The 24,850-nt window shown below is 46.3% G+C and overlaps 2 protein-coding genes across 4 annotated transcripts; one reads left to right on the top strand and one right to left on the bottom strand.

The window, feature by feature from the left end:
- Window positions 1–816: 816 nt before the first annotated feature.
- On the bottom strand, window positions 817–20,938 carry eml3 (EMAP like 3). 2 transcript variants are annotated; one of them, XM_084691655.1, is made up of 24 exons: window positions 20,715–20,938; window positions 12,585–12,761; window positions 12,068–12,179; window positions 11,379–11,885; window positions 9,412–9,528; window positions 9,166–9,194; window positions 7,353–7,388; window positions 7,101–7,221; window positions 6,617–6,766; window positions 6,409–6,478; window positions 6,157–6,267; window positions 5,680–5,775; window positions 4,345–4,479; window positions 4,084–4,222; window positions 3,728–3,879; window positions 3,510–3,635; window positions 3,276–3,407; window positions 3,064–3,131; window positions 2,792–2,880; window positions 2,564–2,661; window positions 2,300–2,387; window positions 2,091–2,189; window positions 1,798–1,928; window positions 817–1,653 (listed from the first exon to the last, which is right to left on the bottom strand). In XM_084691655.1, exons 1-24 carry the CDS (start codon window positions 20,737–20,739, stop codon window positions 1,441–1,443), a joined length of 3,021 nt encoding a protein of 1,006 aa, XP_084547781.1. In that variant the 5' UTR covers window positions 20,740–20,938; the 3' UTR covers window positions 817–1,440. The 2 variants fall into 2 exon arrangements, with proteins under 2 accessions (XP_084547781.1, XP_084547782.1); XM_084691656.1 differs by lacking the exon at window positions 11,379–11,885.
- A 312-nt stretch (window positions 20,939–21,250) lies between these two features.
- Window positions 21,251–24,426, top strand: ecsit (ECSIT signaling integrator). Of its 2 annotated transcripts, none has more exons than XM_084691662.1 (8): window positions 21,251–21,364; window positions 21,713–21,883; window positions 22,039–22,450; window positions 22,598–22,821; window positions 22,943–23,000; window positions 23,145–23,293; window positions 23,483–23,588; window positions 23,793–24,426. In XM_084691662.1, the coding sequence occupies exons 2-8, from the start codon at window positions 21,734–21,736 to the stop codon at window positions 24,104–24,106; spliced, it is 1,413 nt and encodes a 470-aa protein (XP_084547788.1). In that variant the 5' UTR covers window positions 21,251–21,364; window positions 21,713–21,733; the 3' UTR covers window positions 24,107–24,426. The 2 variants fall into 2 exon arrangements, with proteins under 2 accessions (XP_084547788.1, XP_084547787.1); XM_084691661.1 differs by having other exon boundaries at window positions 21,304–21,455.
- The last annotated feature ends 424 nt before the right edge of the window (window positions 24,427–24,850 follow it).

Genomic DNA, 24,850 nt, shown 5'->3' with positions numbered 1-24,850 from the left:
AATAATTATATTTTCTATTAGGCCTGGTCTACTTGACATTCACATTCAATTTATAAAACCTTCTACTTGTGGATATGGCCGGGCAGAAAATCCTTGATAGATAAACTACATTATGACTGACAAAAGTAGCCTAATTATAACTTCAGTAATTAATACTGAGTAATATCCATGCAATGCGATGTGTGCGAAAGACAATTATTATTAACATAGCTCAATTGTTGTCTCATCCCGCAGGCTCAAAAACGGACGTGCAGAATATGTGACGCCGGCAGTTATTTGCACAATACTGCCCTCTTGTGGTAAATGTGACATCATACCGTTTTAAGAAATCGTAATACGGCAATGGTGAGAAAGGTTTTTAATTCAGTATTGGTACACATTGAGAGACGACCCATGCAAAAGTTTCCACCGATGAAATTATTCTTCTGCATTTTCCCATCCTGTTTTTGATGTGGCTGATCACTGCAGCCAGGAGCAGTGATCAGCCAAATCAAGGAGACTAAGTCCAAGTGATAAACTCACACCTTTCCAGGGACATGAACAATAGAGCAATCTGTTCCGCATGTTTGATTTGGGGTTAAACCCCTGAGAGCATGGTGAGAACATGTTCGGGATATAGCCCACCTGTGAATTGAACAGTTCTCTAAGCGGGAATCGAACCCACAACCTTCTTACTGTGTCACCATTGCACTTGACAGTCAGGCACATTACAACGTGATCAACAAACCAATCATTTGTTATTACAACTTAAATCAGAAGGCATCCATACTCTTTAAGACACTTAAAAAGTACCCTAAATAAAAATATATCAAATGCTCAGGATTCATACAATGTTTTATTCAGGCACTTTAAGATTATGTGGAGGCACACAGGAAGTGTAAAGACATTTTCAGAGTTAAAAAGTTTGATAAAAGACTATGACAAATACATATCCGTAAAGCTAAATCATTGTAGTCATTTACACAAAGTAATAAGTTTGTTATACAACTTCAAACGAAAACTTTGGAATGTACAATTTGACTTCTTTGTCATAAAGATTAGGATACATAATGGCAATCCGACAGAAACACAAAAACATTGACCTTCAATTATGTCAAAACTGGAAATTCACAAAAGGCAAACATAATAAAATATATTCTGTTCTGGCAAAAGTTACGCATGTATATTTATGTCATAACGTGACTCACATTGTACAAATCTATAATTTTCCTCTGAAATGAGAATCCTGTAGGTTAAGGACTTGTGTCCATGGTAACCCTCAAAGTAAGAACCAAAAATCTGGACCACATAGTCTCTCCTTTTTCTGTGTCAAGAATCTCCCTCTCTCTTTCTCTCGCTCTCTGCCAATCTCTAATTTCTCTGTCAATCTCTCTCACTCAAACCTCTCTTCCACTCTGTAAACAAATCACTTTCCAAAACAACGTTCCTGTTCTCTCATCTTCACGAGCCAGATTCGTAGGAGCTGGAGGAGGCTGGGGCTGAGGCCGGGGCTGAGGCCAAGCGCTCGCTGCTGTCCCCCGTCCCTCCTCTCGTCACCCTCCACTGGAGGATGCAGGTGTCCTTCCCCCCAATGGAGAGCAGGTGTCTGTCACAGTGGGTGAAGCGCACGTTGGTCACGTGACTGCCGTGGCCCTCATACCTGTGACTCGGAGCCTAGGGACAGGAGGCCATACGGAGAGAAACAGATATTCAGTTTGGCCCGTGTTGCACGCGTCATCAATGTCTCTCACTATTGGTCTGTGAATGATATGTTTCCGCCGGATGCCATAGTGTTGTTTGATTGTGGGCGTGTCTCACCTTCAGTTTGGGGCAGGGATACTGGAAGAGGTGGACCTTGCAGAAGTCGTCGGCCACGGCAACCACCCTCTCGCTGTGGGAGCGGCAGAGAGCGTTGATGTCTGTCCCGTCTGAGCCCTCCAACCACACGCCTGGAACACAGCCCGTCATCAGCGTCACATTCACCCTCGTATCCAAGGCCATTCAGCGTGGCTACAGCACATGGATCTACTCTCCACAACCATCACGGCTGCATTGTGTTTGAAGGGGCGTTTCATTGTCCTGGTGGTGTTGAAGTGGGATTGAATGCTTACCCATGACGTGGAAGCCTAACACACATGTGTAGGACGCCCATTCTCTGTCTTTGCTCTCAAAGCGATTCCTCAACAGCTTGCAGCCCCCAGCCACTTCCCCTGTGGAGGTAGAGCTCATTTAAGGAGGATTAAACAGACAGTTGTACAATTTGGATCTTAATAAAGGATGTACAGACAGTAAAGATATATGTGCAGACACATTCACTCACAGTACAAGATCTCGTAGTCGCCCGAGTTGGACATGATATACTTCCCGTCTTTGGACCAATCAAGGTGAGTGATGAAACTGGAGTGACCCTGTTTTGGGGAACACAATGAGAGATATTGCATCAAGTCGCTACAACATATGAATGAGGTAACAGGCAGACAACAGGGAACTGTCTGTGTATGACTGGTACAAAGTACATGGGACAACATTGAGGACATTATGAACCCACATCCAACCACAATCCCCCATCACATGCACTGCTCACATTGCACTTTCCGAAGCGGGTGTAGCGGCGGCCGGACTCTGCGACCGTGTAGATGTAGATGAAGTTGTCATGGGAACCCACTGCCAGGAAGCTCCCATCTGAAAGAGAAGAAGAACGCGGGGCGTGTTTTTCTAAAGGGAGACCAAACAGCGCCATCTAGGGGTGGAGGGCATGCGGCATTGTGCTCAGGGCTCAAGACAGAAAGGTCAGCGAGCGGTGGACCCTGACCTGGCGAGTATCTCATGACAGACAGCTGCTCGTTGCCGTCGGTGACGTCTGAGACTACCTCTCGAGTCTGCATGTCCAGCACCAGCCACCTGTCGTCAGGAGGCAGAGAGGGATTGTCACAACGAGACAGGCGACATCAAACAATCCTGCCGTTACTCGCTCAGGACGACCGCCACATCAGCAAGACATGTTCTGTCACAGGTAGTGATTATTAGGGGGATTGACAGTCATGCTAATGGATGACTTGAGAGACTGTTCGTGGAGGGTCTCACCTCCCTGTGCTCAGGCCAACAGACACGACTGCCCCGTTTGGACAGAAATCGGCACACAGTCCGTACTCCTAAGATAAGATTGTTTATGTCATCAATAATGTCACAAATCATCAAATCGGGGCATCCATTTTTGATCAAAAATAAAAGTGTTTCTGTGGGAATGTGGGCGTGTGAGCGCGCGCGGGTTTTATCTGCTCGTGTCGCTGTGTCACCTCCAGTGTGGTGCACCAGTCCAGTTTGTGTTCCTCGGTGTTCCACAGGCACACCTGTTTGTCATGGCCGCACGTGAAGAAGGTGTTCTGGGAGGGATGTGTGGCCAAGCCCCACATCTCATCCATATGACCCTGCAAGGTACACAAGCACTCACTGTTCGTCTGCCTCTCTGTGCGTGTGTGTAAACATAACCTTCTCATATTGTCGAACACACGAGTCATCATGATGTGTACCTGTACTATGGCCACAAAGCCGTCTGAAAAAGTGCCTCTCAGTATGGCATTTCGGGTTGTACCAACTAACAGCTCCTCCCCATCAATGTCCGCGAGGGTACGGACCGCACCAAACATCTCTGGAATCTAGAGAAACAAAAGTACGGAATTAAGAACGAATCGAAACAAGATTTCAGTTACCACACACACACACACACAAAAACACACACACGTTTTACCTCACACTCTCTCTCGGGCGCCAGGTCAGCACTCCAGCGGATGATCTTGCGGTCTTTGCCTCCGCCGCTGAGCACAGCGCCGCCCTGCAGCATACACAGGGTAAACACGCTGCCCTCGTGAGCCTGAGTCTGCCGCATGATCTGGAAGGTCTCTGGAGCAGGAAGCACACCACAGGAAGGAGAAAGGGTCACAAACAATAACACGGTCCGGACGTAGACTGGATGAAGACGTCGACGGAACAGAATGGCAGGATTCTACACAATAATACGACAGTACATTTGTACATTTTACAGACTACAAAAATGTCAAATGTTCTTCCAGCTTCACGTGAACGTTGACACGGACAGAGCCTCACCTTTGGCTCCTTTCCCCAGCGTTTTGACGTCCCCTGGAGATTTGCCCCAGGTGAGGATGTTCCCATCGGAGTCACCTGTTAGCACGTCTCCCGTCAGACTGAACACAAAACACTGGATGAACTTTGGCTTCTTGTATTTCTGCGGGAGAGAAACAAACAAACGTTGCCGGACCGTTCCAGAGAAAAACGCCAAAGTAGCATGGGAGGCGTTGGCCTGTAGTGGCTGCACAGCGGGTCTGCGTTTTGGAGAAGTCCACTTACCCCGAAGATGCCCTGTTTCTTGGTGAGGGAGCCTGCGCTGAGGGTCCAGAAGTGGACGTGAGACTTCCCACAGGTGATGATGTTGCCGCTGTCGCTGGGGTTGAACTCCACAGCAAACACAGCCTCGTTAGTGCTCTGCAACACCACAACACAACGCGACTGAAGAGGGCCACCTTTACTTGGAATATCCTACTGAAATATCTATTATCTATAAATGTCGTGTTAGGTTCGAAGTGCTGTTGACATGACGGGGCTTGTCTACAGCGGTGGTTCCCAATCCTGGTCCTCGGGCCTCCCTGCCCTGCATATTTTAGATGTTTCCCTGCTCCAACACACCCGATTCAAATGAATGGGTTGTTATCCAGCTCTGCAGAAGCCGTTAACGACCATTCATTTGAATCAAGTGTGTTGGAGCAGGGAAACATCTAAAACATGCAGGAAAGAGGGTCCCGAGGACCAGGGCTGGGAACCACTGGTCTACAGTACAGTATAGTATAGTAGAATACCAGTCTACATTGAGGGATGGGCATACAACACTATGCAGTTAAACAGTAAAGACACTCCTAAATTACTGTTTATGTTAAGCTGTGTGTTCACAGTATGTGGTCTGAAACCATCGCACTCCCAAAATGGACTGGTGAGACGCCCATGACAGATGAACCTTGTGCAAACCAAGCTAGGATAATATAAGTCCAGAGTCCGTGCTAGAAGTGTCTGTCTAAAGAGATGAAAATGATCTCATGCATCTGCCCGCCTATGTAAAGCTAATCTCCTGGTCATGCACATTTATACATACATACACACACACACACACACACAGTACAGCCCACATAGCAGAACCACTGGTTAGATTCACAGTCTAAAATATTTACACAGTTGCCATGACAACTCCGTTCAAATTGCTCTCAGGGAAGTTGAGAAATTTGGGACTAAAGCCCACGATAGAACCGGTTGATACCTCGGCCGTACTTTTTCTTAATCTCCACCAACAGACCTCCTTTATAAGTGGCTCTACAAACTCCCCGTGTAATGTAATTCTGGCTCTAGCACTTCCTACGCATGCTAATTCTAGTTCTGGCTCCAAGCTAAGACACATGGGAGGCAGATTCCTTTCTGACAGAATGAGGGGAACGCTTGATATCAGACACCAGACAGACATTCTTTTATCTATATGCTCACAAACCACAAATTCCCTGGTATTCCGTGTGTGACTGTGTTTATACGTTCAGTATTGGTGTGTGTGTACAGCCTATGTGTGTGTGTGTGTGTGTGTGTGTGTACAGCCTATGTGTGTGTGTGTGTCTGAACAGTGTGTGCACGTGTGCATGGCCATACCTTAACCTCAGCGTGCTTGGTGCCTTTGGCACAGTCCCACACAGACAGCATGTGTTCGTTGGAGTCATCAATCACACACAGGTAAGCTCCACAGTCCTGCAGCCCAGACAAGCAGAGACCGAGGAGGAGGAGGGGGATAGAGGAGGAGGACAGAGGAGGAGGAGGGGGACAGAGGAGGAGGAGGAGGAGGAGGAGGAGGGGGACAGAGGAGGAGGAGGGGAAGGAGCGGGAGGTAGAACGAGTGAAAGGGCAGATGGCAGATGGAAAGGTCATGCAAGAAAGTGACAAGGACACAGAGAAAGCGAGCGTCGATAAAAATAAAAAAAGAAAGAGAGAGAGAGACACAGAGATATGTCAGTGAGTTCATCATCATCCGTGGACATGGACTGCTGACGTACTCGACGCGCGTGTTGGTGCGTGTGGATGGGAGATGCTGGCGCTGAGAGCGAGGCAGACAGTAGGTAGGTTTGGACTCACGGCCGTGGAGAAGGCCACAGATCCCACGCCTCTCTCGAAGGTGCCCAGACCGATCTGCTGCAGGGTCACCAGCGTGGACGAGTCCCAGATGTGGACAAAAGGCTGCAGGGGCTGAGGCACACACACGCACACAAACACACACCTTTAATGTACAGTACGTACCATAATGACCTGGGATCAACATGAAAGGAGAGCCCATCCTCCTGTCAAAGTCCCCCAACTGACCCTCCCTCACCCCCCCCCTCCCCTCACCTTCCCATCTTTATCCACTCCGGCGGTCTGTCCCGACGCCACGCGCACCTTGTCTGGATGGATGGTCAGACTGCGGAACACATCACAACAACACCCCCGTGAGCCTCACACCTGGCCCTGAACACAACACAGGCGTCCCCCCTCCGGGGGGCCCGCAGGGGGGAGAATGCTCGGCCAGGGGCCCCTGGTCCCCGCGGCAGCCTCTCACCATCGGACACAGTCGGTGTGCCTGCGGTAGTGGCGCTGGGTGCGGGTGTTGACGTGGTACAGCACCACCACGCAGGCGATGAAGTACACGGCCTCCCCCGACGGCAGCAGGTACAGGTTGGCCCTGCAGTCTCGGCCTCGGTAACCGTAGCTACAAACCCCGGCCAGTCAAGGTGACGTCATCCTTCGTGCATGTCATTGGTCAATCGGGTCTAAGTCAGTCATTAGGCAACGAGCTATTTCACCCACAGCTACTTCCTCTAATAGGTGATTTATGGAGGGCGTACACTGTTTCTCATCTGCCTGCGCTGAAGATGTCGGTTACTCAAGGACACAGAGAAACTTTGGAATCTGCCTGGCACTGATCCATTTAGTTAAGCACTGTCAAATCAAATCCAATGGTCTGATCAATAACGGCTCAATTACAAAAACATCTCTCTGTCGCTGAACCACTGCTTGTGGCTCATGGGCAGGGGGAAGGATACACCCAGTCCAGTTCCAGTTTCTCAGCGGGCGGTTCCATTTTCAGATCTTCGTAGTTCTGTATGTTTGAGGGGATGTACATGGTGATAGGTCGACCACGGATGAACATCTTAATTGATTGACCTGTCGGCCAATAAGAATTGGAGATGAGAGACTAAACTGAAACATGGATTCATATTCCTTTTCTGAGTCATATATGTCACATTCAATACACTCTTCGTTTAAACACACATAAGGTAATCAATATTTGATACCTTGGCTGTAGGTCGCCCTTCTCGATCCTGGTGAACCTGAGATAGGTAAATGGAGAGAGAAATGGGAAAGAGAAAGACCAACCAAAAAAAAAACAAGAGAGAAGAAAAAGAGCAGAGCAGAGGGAGAGACAGAGGAACAAACAAACACCAGGATCCTCGGAGCTCTAAATCACAGCTGATTCCGTTGGAGCGGATCCAATACTGACATAATGGATCCCCAGGGATCCATTCGGAGTGCTTGGGGTGAGATGGCGATGCAGCTTAACCCCCATCACCTAGAACACTGGTATCTAACTTTCACGTGTGTGTGTGTGTGCGTGCGTGTGTGTGTGAGCGGTCCACAGTGTGCAAACCTGGGGTGGGTTGAGGTTTCATTAGAAGTCTGCACGTCAGAGAAAGCATTGTAAAAGACTGGGTCCATTTCTCAAGTCACTGTGCGGTTCATATTATCTTCCTACAGTAAAGCATTTTACAAGACGTTCTAAAGTGAAAGGTCTCTGGGTAATGGATAGCACTACAAAAAAACTGATATCATCTCACAGTAAAAGTCCTGTGTAATCTTTATGGAGCCTTCGAGATGGACAGGGAGTAAAAACTATGAGCTAACTCTTGCTGAACTTTGTTTGGCCCAGAGAGAGACAGACAGAGTGCGTGAATGAGAGACAGAGAGTGTGAGCGAGAGAGAGAGAGAGAGAGAGAGAGAGAGAGAGAGAGAGAGAGAGAGAGAGAAACTGGCATGAAATAAAAGTGAGCGACAGTGAGATAGAGAGAGAAGTTAAGCCGTCCTTTCGGGGAGGACTCCGCATCCATCATCCAGTTAGGGGAGTCAGAGTGGCTAACCACAATGGATGTGTGTTTCCACAGAGGGAGGAGCCGTGCCTTGGGGAACCTCCACACTAACAGAACCTCCTGTGTCAGTACAACCAGGACAGCTGCGCTCGTATAAAAAAACGACAGAGAAAAAAAAAACCTTCCTTGAGATCATAGCATGTAGGACGGTATTTTCGTCTTTTTGGTGTGTGTGTGTGTGTGTGTGTGTGTGTGTGGGAAGAACGGCGATGCACTCGGAAATAACCAGAGTCTAGAGAGTCTAAATAACCCAGCGGGTTTGAATAACCGTGCAACGCTTCTGGTGTCCTTCTGCTCGAAACATTCTTATGGCCTTAAAACGGGACAGCAGCACATGTGTAGCATTTGTAGCTACTTCCTCATGACCGTCCTGGTCTCCAGAGATCTGGCCAACCCTTAAGCTTATTGTTCACTTTCAAGACCAATAAGCTGCTCTGATAAGCGAACCCAACGGATTTCATGCCAATTGAACCCCCATTAGGGAGGACTGGTCAAGAAAATACAGCCAATCATGGAGAGGGTGTCCTCGATCAGCACTGAGCTTTGAGAGTGACTCCCATAAAAGCTAACCGCACAAAAAGCCAGTGGCTTTTAAAAGCGGCAGTAAACCGCAAGTGAAGGCTTTACGCTGCATGCTGTCGTAGGAGTTCTGTATGCCATCCAGTAGTCCTAGACTTTGAAACGGTTCCTGCATGTGGCTTTGAAGTCATATACAAGCTTGCTGGAACTGGCATGGGGCTTCTTGTTGGATGAAGAGGGGGGAAGAGAGAGAGAGGAGAGAGGGGAGAGAGGGGGAGAAAGAGAGATAGAAAGAGGGAGCAAGAGAAATAGGGAGGGAGAAAGGGAGAGAGAGAAAGTGGAGAGGGAAGAGGGGATGAAATAGAGAGAGGGAGAGAGAGAGAGTGGAGGGGGAAGAGGGGATGAAATAGAGATAGAGAGAGGGAGAGAGAGAGAGCTTCACTACCTGCAGTGGAGACGAGGTCTTTGGCCCGGCTGTGAAAAGAACACAACCAGATCTGTTATGCAGGCAGAGGGACATCACGGAGATCCCAAGACTTTTCATGGGAATGGAATTTTATTATGTGCAGATAAAAGCCCCTTGTGTTCCAACGAGTGACTGTTCGGTGAAATATGTGACGCTTTCTCCGATTCGAGTTTCCATTGGAAAGTGACAGTGAGTGATGTCTGGCAGGGAGAAGGCCTGTCTCACCTCTCCAGACTGGGGGAGCGGGTGAGGAGGTTGGCCGAGGACGCGGCCTTCTTGTCCAGTCGTTTTTTGGTCTTCTCCTGGGTCTCCTTAACCAGTTTTTCACTGTTCCTGCGGACCCTGCACGAGGAACATTGAGTTGAACATTCTGACTGCAGACGGGTTGGATTTACATGCATACAAAAAAATAAATAAATGGCTTCCACACACCACCACATGCAACTCCAAAACATACAAACGCATGCGTCGAAGAAGACAAAGACATACCACATGCACAAACGCGCACGCACACAGACGCTGATTCTTTGCAAACATTTGTCTCTGGACCGTTAGGTTCCAGAACAAGTCCTTCCTGTGACACCCACCCAGTTTCCTGAATTTGATGAGTAACTCCTAGCCAGTGCTGATCTAAGGTGATTTCCTTACCAGGATGCTCATGACTGGCTTCAAAAGGAAGGCTGACCTAGAAAGTTAAACTCAACCCCCTCCCTTGGTATAATAAAAGCCACCAGATAACAGGGATCGAGTACATCGAAAGAGGGGAATTCCAGTTAAGAATGTAGTTTATAACTATGATTTTGCAGTTAGTACCACTGCTTTCCATGGAGTGGCATGACAGAGTCGAATTCCTCATGAACTGAAGCAGATGCTATCAATCAACAAAAGTTATCTTGCAAACCACAACAAGAAAGAACACACATACACGAGAGAAATATTGAAATAATTTTGAAGAAAGAGTAAGATTTATGATTTTTCATTTCATGCAGCAAAGCCCCAGCCTAGGAAACCATACTGAACCTGCGTGCTTATACTGTTTATCTCTGAAGACATCTCTCTTCCAACTACAGACCAAACCAGAGTACTGGCCTAGCAATGTGATTGGACAAGAGTTTCGGTCAGGTGATTTCTGTATTAACAGTTTGACGCGTGACCCAATGTGTGATTTAATTTCGGCTTCACCCATTAACACCCACACGCCTTTGCTCAAGTGGTTTCTATCAAAGAGAGACTGTTTGGAGGAAACAAACAGGAGCAGAGCCTTCAGTCTGGCTTCTCAGGGAGTCAAAGGGCAGCAGAACCCAACAGAAATCACAACCCTCTATCAACACAGACCCTGGGGAATCCACATGCAGAAAGTCTTGCTGAAGCAAACCACTGATTTAGTTGGATAAATAGGTTCGATCAAACGACTATTCGATCAATAAGTTAGCACAGACTGTTACTTTGTTAGTGACCTCACTTTTGCATCTGCCAAACCCAACTGTGGAATCCCTGATAACAAACAGACTCAACTAGGAGCTAGTTATGTCATGTCTCAAGACGAACATGAAACTTGTGACCCTAACACCCAAAGATCTTTTTGCTGGATATTTCCTTTGTGTAGTATTGCTTGGCCAGTTGGAAACTATTGTACGTGTAAATGGCACGTCAAAGAAATGTTGACATGGCAACATACAGCCTGCGCCCCCTCCCTGGTTATCCCTGCGTTCTCCACCGCTGAAATACAGAGTGGGGTTCCTGAACGCAACAGGCCTCATACTTTCCAGTTGGATCCTCTCTCTTTCTCTCTCTCTCTGTCTCTCTGTCTTTCTTAACCTCTCTCTCTTGAACGTGTCACTCAGTGTTGTTAAGCATTATGTGACACTGGGCTCTATGTTCCAGATCCCATGTATTTAGCCCCTGTGAGGTCCATGGAAAAACCCAAGGCTCTCGGTCAAAACAGACATCACCCCCCCCCCCCCACCCCCCCCGTGAGTTTCCGTAACACAACATAATTACAAACCTGGCAACCCACCCTTGATTGACATGCGGGCGTTAAGAGAGCATGATTTTGCAGCGTGCGCAAGTGTAACAGAAACGACAGCGTGGTTAATTTCCCCCCAGAAGTCATGCAAATCGGGATGGAGAGACAGGGGTGAGGATCGGGCGACAGACGGAGGACGGGAAGGAGAGGGGGGGGGAGAACGCACAGAGGTTTCTTCTCTCCCTCCAGGATGGTGGACAGGGGTCCGGCTCTGGGGATGGGGGTCTGGTCCTTCGGGGGCGCCGGGGAGCTCGGGGAGGGGGTCTGGGGGGCTGAGCCCTGCTCCTCTGGTCCATTGGCCTCCTGGAGGCTCCTCATGGTGGTGGGGTGGATAGGCTCCTCCACCAGGGAAGAAGCCCAGCTCAAGTCCTTCTCTCTCTCCCTCCCAGCTTCCTCCTCTCCTTCCTCATCCTCCTCTTCCATACCCTGGATTCGGTGCAGCTTGGCCCGGGCCCCCTCCAACACTGACCCCCCTCCAGGGAGGGCGTCCTCCAGGGAGAGGCTCTGGGTGGCTCTGGTGAGAGCCAGGGGCACCCTGTCCTGCCCTGGGTCCTGCCCCAGCGCAGGAGGATCTGTCTGGGTAGACCTGTCCAGAGTGGGGGGTCTGGGCTTTGGGACTGGGGATACGGAATCACCAATGTGGCCATTCTCACCATGACTGTTAGTCACTTGGCTAAAGAAACATGTGCAGGAGTTGATAGACAGGGAAGTGAGGGGAGAAAGTCAATCAAAACAAAACATTATTCAAATAAAAAACGATATCTCCTGACAAGAACGAAAAAAACTAAACAAAGTCCCTTAGGACCTCAGCTTGAATAAACAATGCTTTATTGATATGGACAGACAGTCTGGTACCTGGTGTTTGCGTGTCGTAGTTCATCTGGGGCTGAGCTGGACGACTGTTTACGACCACGGGAGCAACCTTCGGAACAGACCTGGTTCAGGACCCGGGCCGCAGCTGGGTTCACTGGTGTCACACACACGGCACACAAACATTATAATTACGTACTACCTTATGGCCTTTGTCAAAACTATGGAACAAATTACCCATAAATATTAGGGAAGCAAACACGCTAGACATTTTTAAAAGACAGCTTGAAACCTACTTTTTTACCGAAGCATTTAAGTAATTACATCTCAGAAGGGTTTTACTACTTTTATTAGTTTTATTATTGTTTTTATAGATTTGCTATTTTAATTATTACTTTTATCACTTGTATTATTGTTTTTATTGAATTTATGTAAAACACCTTGAACTACAATTCTTGTATGAAATGTGCTATATAAATAAAGTCTTACTTACTTACTTACTGTGTTGTGATATGATAACTCAGAGTGCAGCGACCTGAGGGAGGCTGTTCAGGAGCCCTACCTGCAATCAGCTGCTGTTTCAACAGGGGGATCAGCTGGTCATGGACACGGAGCCTTCGCAGCGCGTCGGCCAGTGATGACTTCAGCAGTGTGATCTCATCTTCCTGCGCCTGCAGACGCCCCTCCATCGTGGACACCCGGTCTGGGAACTCAGCGCTGCTGTCTGCAGACACATCATCTGAACACACGCCACAATAACCAATCAGGAGTTAGGGAGGGATTCATGCCAAGACAACATTGGTCAAGACTAATAAGCGGTAGGGGTAAGAACAGTCTTTCCAGAAGTGGATTTTTGTTTGCTGTGGACCAAAACAGTCTAACATTTAAAAAACCACTTATGAGAACTTTAAGATCCCTGAATACCATGGTAATGTGATCCCTACATCCCACAAGAATGTACTGAAAGAGAAACAACTGTGTATAGAGAGAAGGGCCTCTGGCAACCTACTGATTGTAAACCCAACCTTAATGCGAGCATCCATCACTGACTCCAACTTCCAAAACAACAGGAGAGGTCCTGAGAGTCTGTTGTTTATTTACCCGACATCAGAGGTCTTTCATGTGCTTCACTGACGGAAGCGGGCACATTTTTCCACCACAAAAAGCAGGCGGGAGATATCGGGATGGCCATTAGTGGAGAGGATTTTCCACATGTGTTTCTGCTTTTCTACCACCTTTTCGTCAATTAGCGGGACCAGCCTCGCCAAAGGGAAGACTGGAATGTTTATTATCACGTGGTGTTTAGCTGATGGATTTTAGAACAGTTAAGTGGGCACAGATTCATAGAGATGTTTCCATGGGTGAGGACTCCTGGAGTGCACGTTCTGGTATTGACCACAGGAATGACTCTGGCAGATAACATCACCTAGGGGATTTGAACACGTCAACATCAACAGCTACCGTTGGTGCGTCACAATCCTCAGTGTGCGCGTGTGTGCACGTGTGTGTGTGTGTGTGCGTGAGTTACAAGCCGCATACCACGAGACAGTGAGCAACCCTTGAGGATTTAACTTCCTGCTTTAGTTGGCCACACAGCCTTGTAGAGAGACTGTGGCTGGCTTGGTAAATTGCCATGCAGCTTGTATCACTTCATAGAATACTTCCCCTCTCAGTCCTGGACATAAGGTACTATGGTAACAATTAGGCATATCCTCTGTAAAAAGAAGAAGGTCATTCGGGACCAAAACGACTGTAAACTCATCACAAATCTGCACAAATCTTCAGATGACATCAAGTCCAAAACAACAGCTCATCCAAATGAAGAAGGCCAACAACATGACACAACTTTCAACTGGCCCTGTATCAATCTGTGCTTATAGCAATGCTATCATTCAATATCAACAGAAAGGGTACGTGTGGGGACCAAAGGAAAGCATTGTAAAGTAGCGCCACAACTATGAATCACTATAAACCATGAAAACATGCCTGAACAGCTCTGAGCTGACTGGCCCGAGGGAGTCTCACCTCTCATATTTGGCACAGGGAGAATCGAATGATGCAATGCAAGCTACCAGGCATAACTGGCTCTGTGAGAAGGGCTTGCTCAGTGTAGCAGATCAGAGCTGTCACTTTCTAGTCACCATGTTTCCCCCTACTTCCTGTTTCCATGACTCCTCCACGCCATTCAGTCCTTGGTGCTTTCACCTCATCTGCCTTCTCATCACTCCACCCTTCCTTCACGCCTTGCAATATCTCCTCCTCTGGTATCACCCCTCTCCTCCCCTCCCCTCTCCTCCTCCAGTCCTCTCGGGATTATGCGAAGATTTATGATCTGATCATTTTAAGATAAGACTATGATCCCACACTCATAGCTATGAGCCTCCACTCTTAACCCTTCTCCTGCTGAGGGTGGCTGTGTGAGAAGGGACAGTCAGGCTACCAGACCAGATTACTCTGATCATGACAGAGTCTTCGAGGAGGCTCGTTACCCCGTCGGAGTAGGGAGGAGAGGGAAGAAGTGGGGAGGAGCAGGGAGAAGGAGGAAGGGAGGAGGAGGAGTACACAACTTCTTCACAGCCTACAGGGGAGTGGGAGAGGCATTTTTCAAACCCTTTTGTGCCTGGCTGGCTCACTAGCAAAAACAACACTTTAAATGGTTGCGCAAGAATCCGGTGGGCAAGAAAACATGCAAAACAGCAAGAAGGAAGTCAGTTCAGTTTAACGACTTTCCTTGGATGCATGAAAATATCTTTTTTTTCGCTTTGAGGCAATTCACTGTTTGCCGGTTCTGTTTTCAAGAAGAAGAGAGCTTCCAGTGCTTCAAACACGAGGCTTTGTCTCATACCCCTACACACACTCTCTCTAGTGTGCGCATGCAGACAGAAACACACACACACACACACACCCTTTGGACCAGAACCATGACTCCATACACAATGGGGTCTTTCAGGGCTGTCTAAGTCTGCAAAGCTACTCACTGGACAACTCAGACACAACAACAACACCTATGGAATAATCCTGAAAGTTATGTGCAGGACATACATTATCAAGACAGCAAGTACAAGAAAGCCAAACAAAGTACAAGAAAGCAAAACACAGAAACATAATCTAATATGCAGACAGTGGTGGAGCATTGGTGCACAGTGCGTAAGTAATCTGAATATACTGTGTTCATATCCGGTTAAACTGAATGAACTTGAAATCATTAGTCAGTCACTCAGTCAAGCTCCAAGTTACAGTCCGGTACGCCATTTTGGGTCATCAGTTACCACACAAGCAGCCTTGTATAGCTGCACCATGAGTGTTCCAACTGAAGGAGGATGGACTGGAAGACACATAAAGACAGCCGAGATATGTCTTATCACAGAGACAAAACACCTGACCGTAGCTATTGGCAGAGAAAAAATATATGTTTTATGCTCCACTCTACCGGCTTGCCATACAGTGGAAATATGCCGTGGAGATAATAGGGCTGAACCAGAGAGGATGTGGCAGACTGGTGTTTACAAAGCTAGATGGCATGTAATGGATGGGATTCAGCTGTGTTGAAACGAGATGCATTTCTGATCCACCGGGATTACAGTGAAATCTTCAGTGGGCGTCCCAGCTTTTCATCCAAACTCGGCTGACTGGCTCAACTGTGCATGAAGTATGAGGTTCAAAACCTGTGGTTTAAATCTGAATTATAGAGATATGTAAACTGGGTGGTCCAGAAATGGAGCTTGGACAATGGGATGTTGCACTGGAGCGCCGGAGGGGTTGAAATCAGTTCCTGATTCAGTCACATCGTGAACTTTTTTCCTTCCATTTGCTCTCCCTTTCTTGCACCAGCACACATGTTTATGCACAGACACACTGACACAAAGTGCAAGTACAAGCACACGAGCACACACACACACACACACGCACAGACATGCACATGCACACTCATGGTCTATTAAGAATGACTTACTTCCCACCGTGGGCACCTTGGGTACAGTATTCCCTAACACACACACACACACACACACAGACACATGCACAGTTTTGCACCACATGAGTAAACACAAGCTCCTGTGGCACTGCCCCTCCTCCAGTTCCTGTATTGCACCAGGAAAAGGGATTTAGCACAAATGACTCAACCTGCAGTGAACAAACATTAAATGACAGCATATGTATAACAAAAAGATCCTAGTTCATTTCAGTCTGTGTTTAGCTGTATGTTTAAGGAATGAAGGATGGCAAGCAAATCCTTTCTAAGTAAATGGAAATACGTAACAAACTGAACACAAATCTGTCACAAATCCCATGAGGAGAAAAAAGTATGCGCAACATGTGTCAACTCTGACCTAATAAAACTGGAAACAAATCAACACGGTCATGGAGAATGTTAGCATGATGTTGCAACTGCTAATGCTGCCATTAAAACTGCTACCGCTTATAAAACACGGAATAAAGACCTCAATTTAAATGTGTGTATCTATAAAACCAGGAGGCTAAGTAGAGGGAGACATTAAATGCCAAAAGGAATCTGGCAGATTTCATGGTACAAGTGGGTGTGGTAGCTCCATTGTGGTTATAATGACCTGACCAAAAACACTTGGGTGAGAAATGTAGCCATATAAAAAAAACATGCTTGTTCTACACTCGTCATATAAAGAATGCCAGTGATATAATTTCAGGAACATCAAGGTTGCTCTTCTGCCACATCCACAGAATCCTAGGATATTTAGATGAAGCCAACTGCAGTCCTGGACACATGAGGAACTAATTACAGCCTTGTGTTGTGGGCCGGTTGTATGGGGAGGTTTGTGAATGTCCACATGTGAAGTTACAGATGCAGGAAGGATGTCCAGTCAAAAGAAAGAAGGGCACATGTTTCCTCTCCTTAGGCCCAACAAGAAGGTACTTGAAATAGTTTGCCAATGCTCTCATGAAGGTAGGAAAACAAGCACACAACACGCACACATAACAGAAGAAACATATGCATGCACTTACACAGACTGTCTGTATGTCTCTCTCACACTCACTCTCACACACACACACACACTCACACTCACACAAAAACACACACAAACACACATGCAGGTCTAGTACTACATGGCTTTTGTGTCTTCGTACATACCCTTCATGGTTGAGAAGCCAGGGTTTGTGGGGACGTCAGAGGAGTTTGGCAGTAGAGTAAGCAGAAGAGGACAGCACAGATCCACAACATTCACAGCAGCTGGGCTGGGAGGCCGTGCCAAAAAAAGCTCCCCCCTTTTCTCGCCGTCTTTCTCTTTCACGCAATTAAATCTGAATCAGTCCACACTCCCTGTTGCATGCAAAGACATATTTAGTGACAAACTGACCGTTGTGAGTGACTCAATGACGTGTTTACCGCACGTTCTGTAAAATGCAACTCCAAAACGGTCGAGACAAACTAATGGTTCAAGACTTGGCGTTGAACCAATGTTTTTGACAGCATTGGAAGCTCATCCGTGTAACATCATATCCGACAAGATCACGCCGAAGATTAAGGGTGAGGACAGAAACAATACAACAGGGCACCGATCCTGCATTGGTGAGCGCAGGCTTTCAGTCTCACTGTGCCTCGGGTCATCTGAGGTCCTGTGGGCGGGCGGCTGCATGATCAGGTTGCAGCTGAGAGACACTTCGAGACCACACTGATTGTTTGTCCAGTTGGCAAATGCACAAGCTGCTACCTGTCCTGTCTAGTGGGGAGGATATTTATATCTATTTGTTTTGCATGACTCCAGTCATACTGAAGCTGGAACCCTTCCAAGTAATTTCCCTCAGTTCATAGTCTCATTGCTTGATCGAGACCGAAACTGAACTGATAGTATTTGAAACCCTGTAAGACCCCTGGTTGTACGTCACCTTTAGAATTAACTTTTTTTGGGGGGAAAGACCACATTTACATAGCCAATGGGTCTACTGTCTTGCCCTGCAATGCCATTGGATAAATGTGGTCTTTCAAAAAAAGAAATTCGCAATTAGAGAGCTAAAAGTGACGTTGTAATTTTACAACCAAGGGTCTTACAACGTTAAAGATCTATGCTCTTTCCGTAGTATTTTATAGTATAGCAATTGAATACTAACGCAGATACGTCTCATGGTTTTTCAACATTATAGTATCTAAAATGGAGAAGTTGTGGTTATTTCCCAAAACAGACTTGAATAGTCAGCAGCAACAGCTGGCTTGGAACCACCCTCCCCTCCCAGAGTCCACCCCTCCTCTGACAGACCCCGTCTTGCGTAACGAGCATCAACCCCCACAGAAGCCGTTGCTCATCTCTGATTGTCGCTGGTTCTCTGTTCCAGCACGATCTCGAGCAACGACATCACATCCTGTACGCCTTGTACCTGCGTGCCTTGTACGCCTCTTCAGTGGTTAGGATGCTGTTGTCATAGCTTGTACATTCTGAAACAGACAGGAGAGAAACAGGTTCTCCCTCCCCCGCACGGGAGCAACACGCACACTGCTATTGTCTGACTACATTGGAAAGGCGTATTGACTTTCACAAAGGTCCATCTCCACAGTCATCTTCACTGATTTCAGTTCATGTGAAGTGGCCGTGTGATCAAATTTCTAGGAAATCACCATTGAGGTCTCATGAACCGGTTGGATCTCTTCTGTTGAAACAGCATTGATGTTAATAGATCTCATGCTGAGCACACAAAGATACTATGTTGACATGTGGTTTGTGGGGTAAACACACAATCTAGGGGATAAACAATTCTAAGTAAGCCTATCCAACATCTGGGAGATCCAGAGGCAGCACGAGAGGGTTCACCTCTGTGTCATGGAGATGAATTTCATGACTGACTAGATCAGAGGAGAGTTATGCAAGACCATGCTTGCTCTGGATAAGCATATCAAAGCCATGAGCTATAACTGTGGACTACTAGTTCTGACATAAATCCCGGTGTCATCTCTCTGTACTATGTCAAGCAATGCAAGGAACTTGTATCACCTTGTAATAATTCACAACCCTCTGCAGCCTGTACTGTTCAATACATTTAACACGTTCCACAGGGGGATTTAAATATGATGCCAACAGTTCTCAGAATAACAGACCGGCAACATTTAGGAGCAACAGTTCAATTGCTTACTAAAACACACACACCAAACACATCCGTCCAGACATGACAAACGATGTCATAACAAACATCCTCTCAGACAACACTGCTGTGACAGGAGAGCATGTTAGTGACAGGGAGCTCTTGTAGGAGGTGCGAGAGAGAGAGAGAGAGAGAGAGAGAGAGAGAGAGAGACAGGAGGATGAATAATCTATTGACACGTTACTATTATGAGAATCTTTCTGACTGACTGTTGTGCTAAGTGGATGACACCATACAATGAGGATGACATAGTTCAGTTGTGCTGCCTGGTCTGGGGGCAGTTCTGACTTATTTTCTTAGGTTTAGGAGGGGTTAAGTTGAACTGAACTCCAATCAGTACATAGGAAAACCCAGGCGTACCACATCATGTAATGCAGCAGCTCTTCAAAGAATGAGCCAGCGCCTAAAGCACACTACCTTGTATCCTCACCATGTCCAATGCTTAAAGGCACCAAATAGCACCTTCCCCGGGGTCTGCCAAGCCAAGACAAGTGCATTATTTCAAATACCGAATAATACTGTATGAAAATGACTAATAGATGTCAAACAAATACATCACTAAAGGAGGATGTGGACCGAGGCACTTTGTACTTCAGAGAGGGTCTTGTCTGCAGATGCTACCGGGTTCCTCTCTGAGAGGTATTTACTGTTCCCCTGCTCCCCGGCGTTTAACAAGACGCTAAACACAACATCAGCACATGAGGAAGGACAGCTTTCCCCTGCAGCTGTGTAACAATAGCCCCATTGTGCTACAGCATTATAGACCCCATTAAAGTTTTAATTGGAGGGGCATTGGTAATCGTTTCGCTGTGCAAAATGGAGGGGGGCATAGTTTACATGCAACAGCCACATACTAATGTATGTGCTACCTCAAAATGTGAAGAAATCTCTCGATCTTAAAACAATCCTAAAATACAGATTAAATGCAGGGCAAATATTTATATTTTGCATGAATGGAAACACTAAATATAAAAAAAAAATACTTCTAAATATTAATACCGTATAAAAAATGACAAACATTTACATTGTTCAATTTCATGGTGGTCCAATTGCAAGTTGTAGTTCTGACAGGCTCAGAAATGCATGGCACTCTGGCAGGCAGAAGGTGTGTAAACTATGCCTTTAATTAAGATATATCAACTGACAAATAACAATTTGAAAAGGTAAATAGTAATTTACATTTTACAATGTGATGAATCAACCTAATACATTTGAATACATCCATATTTAAAGTCGTTGACATGGTTCAGTTCTTGTTAAAAAAAATCTTGTCTTCATATCGATCACAATGGATTGTGAACTTGATACGTGTTGTTACTACATGCAAGAAACAGTGAACATTTCACCTGACCCACAATCTAAAAAGGGAGTTTTGGTGTCAAGTTGCATTCTTACCCATCTATCAATCAGATAATTGATATGCTTTACCCTTCTGTAAAAATGAACTTCATAAAAGGTTTTCAAATTACAAGTAAAACACATGTCAAATCTATAATTACAAATCGGAACACGCCTACATAATTATTTGGTAGATAAACTTCTCGTCAAAAATTGCCCGTTCAGAACTGCATCTCAAAACTCAACTTACCCAGACTATTGGTGGAACCATCCATGGTCCTATGTTGAGAAGTTTTGTAGTCTTTTTAAGAGTGAAATTTGTTTTCTGGTGTATTTTCCATTCTGACGGATCCTGTACCCTGGAGCATGACAGTTAACCAAGAGCTGCTCGTGTTGAAGCAGTTCCTTCAGAAAAGAGGGGATTGCATGGCAACGTGCAGTTATCACAGAGGTTTCAAAAAAGCACTACAACACTGTAGGAATCCAGGAAATAGAGCATCGAGGAGGCAAGTGCACAGCTGTAAAATGTCACAACAATATTTCTGTAGAATCTGAAGGCAAACAAGTCATCTTTAGGAATATGTTTGCTTACAAGTATGTCTTTCTTAGCATCTATGATATAATGTTTTGCAAACCGAATCGTATAACTTTTTTCGGTGGTTACACCCCCTGTCAACCGGTTCAACTGAGATTTTTTGCAGCAATATCCGCCACCCTCTGGCATAGCTGTGAACGGCACCTTTCTTTATGAAGCCGGAACTCAAGTATGTGTTTCTTGTTCCTATTAAACTAGGGGGACGAAAATATATTCAGAACCAGGAAATGCAGCCGTTTCCAATATGGAGGTACCCATGAGTTTTGAAGGAGACTTGTTTCATAGTCTCATATTCTTACTGTAAGGCAAGTATTGGAAGTATTGGCAATCGAATGTCCCTTATGCGTAAATCTGTTAAATCATGCACACGAACCCACATATTGCTGCTAAGACAAGGTAAGGAGATACCCTGCTATCAGAGAGTAGTGAATGTTATGTCATGCACTTCGTTTTCACTGACATATTATTGAATGAAACTCATAAACGAGTGAATTAGAAATTAAATGAATCCATATAGCAAATTAAAAGAAAATAAGTAGCCAGCTAGCTAAAAGATCTGAAACAGCACAATACTGTATTGAAACCAAAGCGTCCCAACTTTACATATACATGCAATGAGATTAAAACACGTACTTTATATGTCTGCCATGCAGGATCAACACTACGCATTTGCAATGAACTGCACTCGCTGTCTACTGCGGCTGCATAGTTTGGGCTTCTTAGCCCCCTCTGCCAGAGCCTCTTTCCAGAACACTGCCTTGATCCAGACATCCTCAGTGCATACAAGAACAACAGCCCTAATCCCACACAAGACTTATTGTCAGGTAAGAAACTCACGTTTTACACTCCTACTCACGTTAACATAGCCTGCTTGTGCTGGCATTGATTTAATTACACTTAACTTGAGCAACTGACATGAAATTAGTTTCTGTGTTGGATCAGATATGTAGCAGAGAATGTATTTCCCTGTCTCTACCAGACACAGAGGCATTTACATGGCAGCCCGGCATGTGCAAAGAACCAGCCTATGACAACAGACCACGGAGAGGAGGAGGAGGATGGGAAACGGAAGAACCGGTCTCTTGTAACCCACAACGACTTGTTTGAGAGAGCCTCCAAGGATGCCAAATCCAAAGCTACCTTTAACAGAGTGGTGGAGGTCTTCACAAGGAGGGACATTCGACGGAGGGGTCATGTCGAGTTCATATACGCTGCCCTGAAGAAGATGCAGGAGTTTGGTGTGGAGCGGGACATCGCCGTGTACAACAAGCTGTTGGATGTGTTTCCTAAAGAGGTTTTTGTGCCCAGGAACTTCATTCAGCGCATGTTCAACCACTACCCTCGACAACAGGAATGTGGAGTACAAGTGCTTGAGCAGATGGAGAACTATGGTATGTCCTTGTGTGTTGAAACGACACAGTGATGATGGCTATTATTACTTTTCGACCCTAACTATTATCATCCTCCATAACTAACGACTATTGTTATACGTCTATGTCTAACTAATCACTATTATTCTCCCGACAACGTGTCACCAGGCATCATGCCCAACGTGGAGACGAAGGTCCTGTTGGTCCAGATCTTTGGGGAGAAGAGCCACCCTATCCGAAAGTTCCAGCGTCTTATGTACTGGTTCCCCAAGTTCAAGCACGCCAACCCCTTCCCCGTCCCCCTCCAGCTCCCGGAGGACCCCGTCGACTTGGCACGCCTCAGTCTGAAGCGCATTGGCAACGACCTCGATGCCGAGGTCACCGTCTACCAGGTACCCGGTTCCAGTGCTGTAAAACGGCGTCTGTCTTCACTCTTACTGATTCACGGGTCTTGAGGCTTGATGTTGTTGTTGTTGTTGTTTGTTTTGCTGACCTATTCTGTCTCCTGTGTAGATGCCGTCGACGGACATCTTGGAGACGGGAGAGGAGATCACGCTGCCTCACGTCGTAGGTAGGCTACACAATCACACTTCTCCACCTCCCAGAGGCTTGTTTGCTGGTTCCAGTTCCCTTGAAGGATATTTATCTTGTGCAATCTTGCAGTTTACACTCTCTTTTTACTCTCTTCTTTTTCGGCTTCTCTTCCCCATGGCAGGTATCCAGAGCCCAGACCAGAAGGAGATGCTGGCGAACCACAACCCCAGCAAGCCTGTGTTTGTGGAGGGACCCTTCCCCCTGTGGCTCAGGAACACATGTGTCTATTACTATGTGCTGAGGGCTGACCCCCTGCCCCCAGAGGAACAGGTGGGCTACCCTGGAACACTGTCCAACTGTCAGTATATGGGATCATCAATACTCATATTTTATTTTATAGGAGGTTTCCCCAGAATTACGATCCATGCATATAGATTCATTATCCACTAAATGGGATATCGGTGCTACTTCTGAAGTGTGTTAGCATTGCCAGCAGTGTAAATGTTCTCCACCTGACAGGTTGAAGAGCCGTACGACCCAGAGAGGTGTTTTGATTACCCGCTTCAGTTGGACCTGGACCTGGACAGGGACATGGGGGATGATACCAGCTTCCATGTGGACAAAGGTGTGTCTGTAGATACTGCGTGTGTGTGTTATATACATATACTGTTTGGTAGTCTGTAAACAATGTTAGTTTGTTTGACTTCCCCAAGACTTTCCAATTGCATACATTCAGAAAAAGAGGATGAATGGAAAGGCAAAAGGGGAACAATGGTATTCAGTGTTGTCCTTTACCGAGAGCATCAGTGTAGAATGTGCTTGTCCACAGTGGAGGAGGGCCAGGTGTATGCCATGTGCATGTCGGGCCAGGGAGACCAGGCTACCCTCAACCAGTGGATCTCCGGCCTCCAGGAGGCCAACCCCATCCTGGGTCGCATCCCCACGCTCTTCCGCCTGGACGCCGGGCCCAGGGAGATCCAGGGGGTGGTTGACCCTGATCCAGGGCACGGCTACGAGGCTGACCCAGAGATGGATGCCCGGCCCGGGGAAGAGAAAGCAGGGTCGGACACTGTGGTGGTGGAGGAGGAGGAAGAGGAGCCCAGACACAGACAAGGACTGAAGCAGGGCGCATCAGCACTATGAAAGGGACCGGTTTGAGAACTTGTATCAGCGAATACAGTTAGACACATTTTAAGAATACCCCCACTAGCAATTTTACCACTGATACCATCATCATGTTGATCCGCAAATATAAAAGGAGAATGTGGGCTATACAATCTGTTGCTATAATCAGTTTATTTCCTGTAGATAAACGGAGTGTGCGCTTAAGCAAATACAGTAGATATGCGTATCTACTCTGCTGCTGTTCAAATTCACATGTCGCTTTAAGTTATTCCCCTTTGAAGAATTTTAGAATTTGCACTGTGTGTGAAGTCAACAATAAATTTCTCTCAAGAAGTGAATCGCTGTATGACATGAACAGTTATACTAGGATACATAATACAAATACAATGCCTAATACAGTATGATTGTTCCATTTGTTACTTGAAGTTAGCCGTGTTAAGGACATTTCCAAATGTTTGCTCTACAAGGGAGAGGTCCTGTGTACAAAACGCAAATTCTATGTATATCAATACATACTTCAGAACCCACAGAAAATACTCCCTAATCTGACTTGCAGCTTCAATTCACCTGTATTTACACAGGCAAAAGATTCCCAAAAGGTTCCCTCAATCATCCTCATATCCTCTGCCTAAAAATATTGAAACATCTTTTCAGGTACAAAAAGGTTTTAATAGTACCGAAAAAAGGCAAAAGGAACATTCCATTTTTAAACAGATGACCATGAATTGATTCAAGAAGACATTCTCAAAAACACATTTGTCA

The sequence above is a fragment of the Hypomesus nipponensis genome, chromosome 25 (genome assembly GCF_054491055.1).
Source record: "Hypomesus nipponensis isolate SF chromosome 25, ASM5449105v1, whole genome shotgun sequence".
Taxonomy (NCBI): Eukaryota; Metazoa; Chordata; class Actinopteri; order Osmeriformes; family Osmeridae; genus Hypomesus; species Hypomesus nipponensis.
This window is presented reverse-complemented; position numbering and strand designations above follow the sequence as displayed.